Source organism: Arachis ipaensis, chromosome B03 (assembly GCF_000816755.2).
Source record: "Arachis ipaensis cultivar K30076 chromosome B03, Araip1.1, whole genome shotgun sequence".
Taxonomy (NCBI): Eukaryota; Viridiplantae; Streptophyta; class Magnoliopsida; order Fabales; family Fabaceae; genus Arachis; species Arachis ipaensis.
In genome coordinates this window covers 129702744-129712957 of record NC_029787.2, presented here as the reverse complement: position 1 = coordinate 129712957, position 10214 = coordinate 129702744, and the positions used below count along the sequence as shown (strand labels likewise).

The 10214-nt window shown below is 34.8% G+C and overlaps 1 protein-coding gene across 2 annotated transcripts; it reads left to right on the top strand.

The window, feature by feature from the left end:
* On the top strand, positions 1380-7235 carry LOC107631686 (LMBR1 domain-containing protein 2 homolog A). Of its 2 annotated transcripts, none has more exons than XM_016335207.2 (13): positions 1380-1868; positions 1949-2107; positions 2404-2617; positions 2812-2898; positions 3008-3147; positions 3703-3783; positions 3893-3957; positions 4160-4332; positions 4870-5000; positions 5100-5187; positions 5867-6080; positions 6208-6308; positions 6479-7235. In XM_016335207.2, exons 1-13 carry the CDS (start codon positions 1621-1623, stop codon positions 6950-6952), a joined length of 2175 nt encoding a protein of 724 aa, XP_016190693.1. In that variant the 5' UTR covers positions 1380-1620; the 3' UTR covers positions 6953-7235. The 2 variants fall into 2 exon arrangements, with proteins under 2 accessions (XP_016190693.1, XP_016190694.1); XM_016335208.2 differs by having other exon boundaries at positions 1692-1868; positions 1971-2107.

The following is a 10214-nucleotide window of genomic DNA, read 5'->3' as shown; positions in this document are numbered from 1 at the left end:
AATATTCAATACCTAACCATGTTTTAAATTTTCAATAAATGATGTATATAAAAAGAAATACCAAAATAAAAAAATTATATAATATAAAATAGGATAAAAAACGTAAATAAGTCAAAGGAGCTGCGAAATTACGCAAATCCGCCAAACTGAAAATTGTTTTACGAATGAGCCAAAGCACATTACTATATAATTTGGTTAGGTAGCTCGAATATTGATGGTATGTGGAGTATTTCTTTAATGTCTTAAGTCATTAGAACATTACAAATTTAATAGTACTTCTAATATTTTTTAAGCCATTTTTTAAATTATTTTGCATAGAATAAAATATTTTTTTGTGGTATAATTTAAATAAATTTATTAAAAAATATTCATGATAATTTTTTAATAAAATTATTTAAATTATATGATGAGATATTACATGATTCGAATTACGCATGTGGAAGTTCGAATCACTCTGATTCAAATTATATGGTGAGCAATTCGAATTCTATACAATACTCTTCTGCCCATTCTTGATAGCTAATGAATATTTTTTAATAAATTTATTTAAATTATATCTCAAAAAAAATATTTTATTCTATGCAAAATAATTTTAAAAATGGCTTAAAAAATTTTAGAAGTACTATAAAAATATGTAATGTCCGACATTAAAGAAATACTCTACATAGTCACTAATAATTTAGAAATTAAAGAAAAAATATTTTTATCATGTATTTACCTAAATCACTAAAATATTACAAACTTATAGTACTCATAACATCTTTTAAGCCATTTTTTAAAATTATTTTGTATAGAATAAAATATATTTTTTAATTATTTTGTATGGAATAAAATATTTTCTTTCATTTCTAAATTATTATTGACTATGTAGAATATTTTATTTAAAATTTGAGTACATTCATGTATTTACCTAAGTTATTAGAACATTACAAATTTTTATAGTACTTTTTTAATAAATTATTAATTTTTTAACAGCATAATTCGAATTACTATTCAAGGCAAATTTTGACTAATTCGAACTAACTAGGTTCGAATTACTTGCTGAAGCGTCCAAACGTATAATTCGAACTCACCTAGTTCGAATTACTCTCAATCCTAGTTCAAACCAACTAGGTTCGAATTTTATGCATCACTTGTTCCATCAATATTCGAGCTACCTTAGTTCGAATTATGTGTTTTTGTAGTTCGAATCAACCTGGTTCGAATTATATAATAATGTATTTTAGCTCATTTGTGAATCAATTTTCAATTTGGCGGATTTGCGTAATTTCTCACTCCCTTAGCTTATTTACATTTTTTACCCTATAAAATACATATTAAAAATAAATTATAGAGCAATTTTAAGGTGAAAACCATTTGATTTAACTAGGAAAGGGTAAAGGGAGACTAGTTGAATTTTGGGTTGAACCGTGGAGCAGAAGGCGTTAGGCATGTCTCGGGAGTGGTGACGCGTTGGTTACAAGGTGGGTGCCAGGCAAAGAGGAATCCTTCCTTGTAAAGTAATAAGTAAGCAAAAGACGGTAGCTTAATGGTGGTGAAGGTTCATTTCTCTCAATTGAGACACTGTTTACTACCAGAAAGAAACAGGGTTCCCTTTCTGCATCGGGATTTGGGATCGAGATGTGGGTGTTCTACCTGATCTCGCTTCCGCTCACGACGGGCTTGGTCCTCTTCACCCTCAACTACTTCGCCGCCCCTCACGTCCCTCGCTACGTCCTCTTCACCGTCGCTTACACCTGGTTCTCTTCCCTCTCCATCATCGTCCTCGTCCCCGCTGATATCTGGGCCACCATATCTTCCCGCCATGATATTGCTCCCATTTCCTTCTTCTGGAGCTGGTCTTATTGGAGCACCTTTCTCCTTACCTGGTAATTCATTGCTATTTCTTATTTCATCATTTGCTTTGTGCTTCTTCTCATTTCAATTATTATTATTGCGTCCTGAGCAGGGCCGTCGTGCCCCTTATTCAGGGTTTTGAAGATGCTGGGGACTTCACAGTGTCTCAGCGATTGAAGACTAGTGTCCATGTTAACTTGGTCTTCTATCTAATTGTTGGAACCATTGGCCTCGTAGGACTTGTTCTTCTCATTATGATGCACAAGAAATGGTTTGTTCTTACTATCCTCTTAAACTTGTTATATGAGCCACAAGAAATGAGTGCATTCTAGATTTTTTGTTATATCAAGTTATACCAAGATGGAAATACAGGATTACATATAAGTCACACCTTGTGTGGTTTCTTTAAGGCATGGAAATATGAATGTATGTCCTTTGCCCAATAAGTATGGTTTTACATGATGATCATGGTTGACCAATTAACATGTGATAAGCATTCTTTAGGTTTCAGAAGAAGCTCCATTTTGTTTTTTCAAATATTTTTTTTGATTGGTTTCTATTGAACAGGCATGGAGGTCTTTTGGGATTTGCCATGGCCTGCTCAAATACCTTTGGACTAGTTACAGGTGCATTTCTTCTTGGCTTTGGTCTAAGTGAAATTCCCAAAAGTGTTTGGAGACATGCTGACTGGACAATCCGCCAGAAAGTTCTCTCCCACAAGATTGCCAAAATGGCTGTTGAACTTGATAATGCTCATCAAGAACTTTCAAATGCTATTGTTGTAAGTAGATTGCATGTTGTAAGCAAAGTTTCTCTTGCTATTTCTAAATCTTTTCTGCTTTCCAGTCTACATATTCAAGCTTGAAAATGTTATTAATCTCTTACTTGTAAATAAAATAGTAACCTCTCTGTACTGATTAGTTGAACCTATAGGTCCGTAACCTATATTTAAAACTTGATATGTTATTTCTGTAGGTTGCCCAAGCTACGTCCAACCAGATATCCAAGCGTGATCCATTGAGACCTTACATGGATGTCATTGATAATATGCTAGCCCAATTGGTATTGAGATTTTCATTCCTTGATTAAGTATTCTGATTACCGTTTCACCCATATGTTCTGCTTATAGTAACTGGATCTCTTTCTCTGTATGTTTCCTTCAATTTTCCAGTTTAGGGAAGACCCATCCTTCAAACCACAAGGTGGCCAATTAGGGGAAAATGATATGGACTATGATACTGATGAGAAGTCAATGGCAACACTTAGACGTCATCTTCGGGGAGCTACTGAGGAGTACTACAGATATAAAAGGTAAGCAATTATCAGTTTAGTATTCTAAGTATGTTTATTTGGAAATTTGCTCTTGAATCCTTTACATGCGTTCTATATATTCTTCCAAGGAGGATAAACTAGTAATAGAACATTAGTTGTATGTTTAAAAATAATCTCTTTTAGATTGTACCACACATTACAAATACTTCTACTAGGTTCTTTTTCTTTTTAACCTTATTTGAGTAATCAGTCTTTCAGTTATTGCTCTAGTTGATTGGTTCTACTTGGATGATGAACAGTGTATAGTTTTGCTTCCAAGCTGTATGTGTTAATATGAAAGACCTTCTAGCATTTGCGTTGAAGCGTTCAAAGCTAGAAATTATTCAAATGTATAAAATATTTCAATGTATATATAATCAATTGAAAGCCGTAATTGGTTATTAATCTGTTTTGTTTATTTGTTTCTTCTGGCAGTCAAGTCACAGTGTTGACTGAATTTATTTAGCAGCTTGACTGTTTAGTTGTATCTCTGTTTTCAGTTACATCATTACAACTAGTTCTCCTGGAATTTTCCTTATATGGTTACTTTTGCAGTGAGTATATGACTTATGTACTGGAAGCCCTTGAGTTGGAAGATACGATAAAGAATTACGAACGCTGCAACTCAACCGGATGGTTGTTTTATTTTATTTTATCTCTTTCTTTTATCCACCTAATTATCCTTCTGTAATATTTTAAAGGTTAGTCCTGCTCACCTTGTGCCATTTTACTGCTGTCATTTCAGGAAATATATTTCAAGCTTTAAACCTTCTAGGACTGGCAAGTTAGGATCTCTAGTTGATACTTTAGGTAATTATGAGATTTACTGTTAACATATTTTCTTCCTGTAACTGGAATTTTATTTAGTAATTTGACTAGTAATGTTGATTGTATTAGTTTCCCAAGAGATACCTTGAAAATTTTACACATTTTCCTGGCTTGTAAAAATATGGAATATTTTTATTAGAGTCATTTGGCACAGCCTTCTGAATAAATGGTTGTTTTATTGCAGAATTTTTATGGCGATGCATTTTAAGAAAGCAAGTAGAGAGGGGCTTGGCTGTTGTATTTGGTATCATGTCTGTTGCAATTCTTTTAGCAGAGGCAACTCTTCTACCTAGTGTTGATCTATCTCTTTTTTCAATTCTTATCAAATCCGTTGGAACACAGGAGATGCTTGTGCAGGTAGACTACGACTCAGAGATTAATTGTTTGTGCTAAATGTGGACCTTGAGATGCTGCACATATATTTGAAATCTTTTTTCCACCTTATCAAAAGAAGCTTTTTGGTGAAGATATTTTAAAATATTGAAAATCATGTAACAATCTGAATGTTAGCTTACGATATCTTATATTAACTTCTTTCTAATTGAATATTATCGTGGCTTTGCTTTAATGAAACATTTTCATTTTACCATATTATATTATTATTTGAAATTTGCTTTTTCGAATCACTCTTCAATGTTTCATTCATTTGTTCTAAACTCTAGCTTCTAGCATCAAACACAACTGTATAAACATTACTCAAGTGATTCATGCTGTCAAACATTTGACATAAAGATAATCTTGAGGTTATTAGTACTGTAAATTCAACAGGATGAATGATTTTGTTGGTTTCACTAAAACTACCTAATGGGAGGAGACAGTGAAGCCAGATTTTACATTTCTTGTTTATTCTCTGAAAGGGTGCATGAAATGGCATATCTTAAATATCGTGTACAGGTGTTTGCTTTTGTTCCTCTCATGTACATGTGCATCTGCACATACTACTCCTTGTTCAAAATTGGAATGTTGATGGTTTACTCTTTGACACCCAGACAGACGAGTTCAGTCAACTTGCTTATGATATGCTCGTAAGTTTTGTTTCATTATTATTATTATTGAATATTATTGTTTTCCTTGAATTGCTAGTGATATCTTGTAAGTACTGTTTGTATTCTTTCTTGTTCCAGCATGGTTGCTCGTTATGCACCCCCTATCTCATACAATTTTCTCAATCTCATTCGCCTTGGTTCCGACAAAACAACTGTATTTGAACAGGTAAATATTTTAGCAACGTTTCATGCATTACTGTATACTCTGATGCTCTGATCTATATCTTTCACATATAGTATATCATCACTTCACAGTAACCCCATCACAATTTTCATGGCTGTAGTTCTTAGGTGCTTTACATAGAGTAAGTTCGCTTAAATAGTTTATTTAAATGCTTATGTGAAAGGATTTTTGAAAAAACTTATGAATAAGTTATATTAATATACATCATAACAAAAGTGCTTATTTTGGGAAGGTATAAATCTCAAAAAGCACTAGAAATGACACCTCTTCAGAAACTATAAGCTCTATAGCCAGACAGAACCAAATGTTCACATCAACAACATACCTAAATGGTTTTATCGCTTTTATGTAGATGGGTACTACGTGGAAAATGATATATTCCTCATTTGCATTCAACTAGTTTGTCATTTAAGTTTATTGACCAAAGTATGTTTTATTTAATCCTTTCTTTTATTATCCCAGTTAGATGAATTTTATTTGTCATGTGGCATCTGTTGTGTATTTACAGTATATGATTTTATTCTTTTAATATTAATTTGTCATTAATTAGTCTCATAAGCTAGAGACTGAAATTATTGGCAGCTACATATCAGAACATGTTTGATTCCTTTGGTTCCTATTAATTCATTTATCTGATTTGAAGCATTGTGCTTGACTACAGCGAATGGGTAACATTGATAAGGCTGTCCCTTTCTTTGGAGACAAGTTTAACAGAATCTTTCCACTCATTATGGTTATATACACCCTTTTGGTTGCAAGCAACTTCTTTGACAGAATATTTGATTTTCTGGGAAGTTGGAAGAGGTATATTTTTAAAACAGAAGCTGAAGATATGGATGGTTTTGACCCATCAGGATTAATTATCTTACAGAAAGGTATATTCTTTTTAAACCTCTACTTAGAGTTAATAAAAATGACAAATTGCATCTGAATTAGCAAACTTACCTTGTATTTGGGATGTTGTGATACTCATGCTTGATAGTGGAATTGTGTTATTTTTAGAACGGACATGGCTTGAACAAGGATGCAAAATTGGTGAGCAAGTAGTTCCACTAGCAAGGAATTTCAATGGTATTGATGTTGAATCTACCAGCAGTCTGATGGTATGTTCACGTGCCACCTTGAAAGAAAGAAACAATCTCATCTATTTTTTCATCTTTTGTACCGAATGTAGTTTAATCTTGTCATGATTTCAACAGCTTCAAGATATGACATTATATTTTTTTTTTTTGTGGTTATGCGTTTTACTCATGTTATAGATTATATTGTTCAGGAGAAAAATAGTGTTGAAATGAGGGGAACTTCCAGTCTGACAAATACAGAAACAGATGGAGGTCTTCCTAAAACTTCTAGGGAAGAGACTAGGAGATATACTTCTAGCAGGGAATCCATAAGCAGCAAGTATGCTGCTTTCCGGCGGCAGAGCGAACAGGCATCTAGATATAACTCCAAGAGGGAAGAGAAAAATATTGAGTCTAGTAAGGTTTCCTTGCTTGATCACAGTGATACTACTCATTCAGGCAATACAGCTGGAGTGTCATCTGCGGGTTTGGCCTCGACATGGCAAACAATGAAGACAGGCTTTCGGAGTTTCAAGGCCAACATGGGAGCCAGGTGGCTTTTACCCATACAGCAACCACTGGAAGTTAAGATCAACCGTGCTTCCTCATCGGAATCCCTTGATGATATCTTCCAAAGACTGAAACAGCCTTCAGCAGAGCAAGTTATTCACAACGAGGAGGATTAATTGGAAGCCATACAATATTGGGATTCCCAAGTCCATATTATCATGTATATTAATGTGAAAGTGCTGCATGATGTTCTTACCATTCTTTCTTTCTAATCTTAGTTTAACCTTGGTCCTCTAGTGTAGCCTAAAGAAGGAAATAGATCCGCCATACAGAAACTTGAACAGTAATCATATATGAATGGAGCATGATGATCCATAGAAGCCATACTTGAAAATTGTTCAAATTGTATAGCCTTTGCAGATGTTTGATCCGTTGCGTATTCATAATTTTTTAATCGCACAGCTGCGCTTGTCAATCGCTGTAAAGATTCTCCATAATTTGTATTTTGATTATCACGGTCAAATTCAAGCTATCAAATTCTCCACAAGTAATATAATGATGATGAGAATCATTAAAAAATTTACAGGATGAATTCAATTTTGATTTACGTTCTGCTTTAAAAAGAATAATAGAAAAAAACTTAAAATTAACAAGAATAATAAAATTTAAGCCCTAGGTCATAGGGTTCCCGATGGTCCTGGAATGCAAAAAAGGCCTATATCTGGAACTTTCTTGTGAGTTTGAGTAGTTTGGACCAAAGGTTATTTTTCTTACTGCGCCTGTTATCTCCATTGGCTTCTCTTTCTCTTGAGGGAAAGGCAACCGACTTACTCTTCTTAAAACCACCACCGAAGCTAATTGATGATGAAACGGAATCCAGCACATTGGACGCAGAAGAAGAAGAAGAAATGGATTGAGGAGAATTACGGGAAGAAGAATGGGTTGGTCTGTGGAGATTGGATAGTTTGTCTCTTAAGCAAGAAGCGCAAACGCCTGGTTGTTGGTTGTTATTCGGATGAACCTTGCACCCAAATCTTGATGCTTCTATCTCCGACCACTTCATCTCTGAATGCACTTTGTTACTGCTTGCGTCGTTCGTTTTGTAGTAATGCATGGTTGAAATATAATGGACCGCCACGACTCAACTTCTATGACTGCGTCCAATCCAATCCAGTTTCTGGATGTTTCTTAATCAAGATAATTTTGCCTTTACATACAATAATTTATTGGCATAACAATAAATTTTTAAATAAAATTTGGATTAGCGACAAATTAATCCTTAGTTACTTAGCCTACGAAGTTAGAAAATACTGTGGGAAAAAACAATGATTGTGTGCTGCAATCAAAACCGAGCTTTGAAAATTGCATTCATTTATTTCGTCACTAATGATTCAATTATTATTACTAAATCTTCTTTACGTTGAAAAGAAAAAACAATATTCATACACTCAACAAGTCAACATTCTTACTATCCGTTCTGTATAAAGGTATAGTTGTTACAAATTAATTATATAAAAAAATGTGTTTAATTGTTAAAAAATGTTAATATTAAAATAAGAGTCCTATTAGAGAACTGAACATTTTCCAAACTGATTCCCAAAGATCGAACTCTTAAACTTTTAGATTTAGAGCTCTAAATCATGTCATGATACCACTCATCCCAAAAGTTTCAGCTGATGGAAAAATGTAACACTAATGGTTATATCACTAATACTCCCTAAACTTTTATTGTAGACATTGTACAAATATTTCATTAGTTTCTCGTACTTTCTCTTAAAATAATATTTATTATAAAAGATTTACATGTAACGAGATTGATTTAAAGGCACTGCACATCTAAAGAATAAATACATCGCGTGACTCAAGTCATAAGTAACGTTTAACAAAATGAAAAAACCAAAAAATTTTTTTTTGAAGAAAGTGAGCTCAACACATTAGAGTGGAGCAAACATGAAAAGATAACAAAACAGAAACCAAAATAAAGAGACATAACTCTGGGGTAGAATCCGTTGTCATCTCCGACATTGGCATCAACAACCAAACGGATCAACGCCACACCATTCCTTATAACTCAGAAACGACTTATTCTTGACTCCATCAACACCTGTCTCTAATTTCTGGTATTCCGTTCTAACCAAATGTTCCAGATAACCGCAAAGAATCCTATCTGCCACTTCTTTCTCTCAGAACTACGACCAGGCACTTCCATCCAACTCTCAAACAGTTCTTTGACAGTCCTCGGAATAGCCCATGCTCTGTCTGCACCCGTCAACCAAGCGCACCACACCTGCCAAGTAAATTCACAACCTAGAAACAAATGGTGCACAAATTCTATTTCTTTTTTACACAACACACAAATCGTATCGCTATGTCGTATGATTCCTAGCCTACTCAGTCTCTCTTTAGTGTTGATTCTGCCTATTAGGACAAACCACGCAAAGAGCTCCACTCTTGGAGGAACCAATCCTCTCCAAATCGCACTAGTGAAGCTGTAGCTTGTGATGTCTTCTGAGAGAGTCTCTTTCTGCAGCACCTGCACAAAAGAATTAGTAGAATAGATACCTGTTTTTATCAAATTTCCATACAATTGTATCCTCTTTACTAGGCGACATTCTTACTACTCGCAATCGGTCATGTAGTTGATTGAGCAACTCAAGTTCCTATTGGAATAACTTTCTCTTCCACTGAAAGTTCCACACCCACTCTATCCCATCCCAGAACCCACAATCCCCTACCATAGATCCTTGTTGATTTGAAGCAGAGAAGAGTCTCGAAAAACTATCTTTCAACGGACCACCTTGTAGTCAATCATCCTCCCAGAAACGAATATGTCTACCATTTCCCACCTCCATAGCCAAACCACTGATCATCATATCTCTCCCCTGTGGCCCTTTAAAATTAAGCTGACAAATATCTTTCCACGGCTCTCCTCTTGCAGGTAATGACTGTTTTGACAACATTACAGAAGGATTCAAGAGATTACAAGAACAGACAACCTTCTTCCACAGCGGACAGTCTTCCTTCGAAAAACGCCACCACCACTTGAACAGAAGCGCCGTATTCCTGATCAATGCATCTCCTACCCCCAAGTCGCCTAACTTTTTCGGAGCTTGCACCATCTCCCATTTCACAAGTGGTATACCATTTTTCCCATCTTCTTTACTCCATAAAAACCTTCTCTGTAACCCGATAATCTTGTCCGCAACCGCTTTTGGCATTTTGTACAAGCTTAGGTAGTAAACCGGAAGACTATTCAGAATGGATTTTATGAGAACCAACTTACCAGCTTTGTTGAGGGACTTGGCTTTCCACAAACTGAGCTTATCTTCTACCTTGTCTATGATTGGTTTCCATGTCTTCACCAACCGTGGGTTTGCACCTAACGAAATTCCTAAATACCTGACTGGTAAAGTAGCTTCGGCGCAACCCAACAAACCA

Excerpts from the sequence above, each read along its gene's own strand:
- LOC107631686 (XM_016335207.2), top strand. The coding sequence starts at position 1,621 with ATGTGGGTGTTCTACCTGATCTCGCTTCCGCTCACGACGGGCTTGGTC. Across the intron at positions 2,108-2,403 it reads ATTATGATGCACAAGAAATG|GCATGGAGGTCTTTTGGGAT; the intron begins GTTTGTTCTTAC and ends TCTATTGAACAG. Across the intron at positions 6,309-6,478 it reads AATCTACCAGCAGTCTGATG|GAGAAAAATAGTGTTGAAAT; the intron begins GTATGTTCACGT and ends TATATTGTTCAG.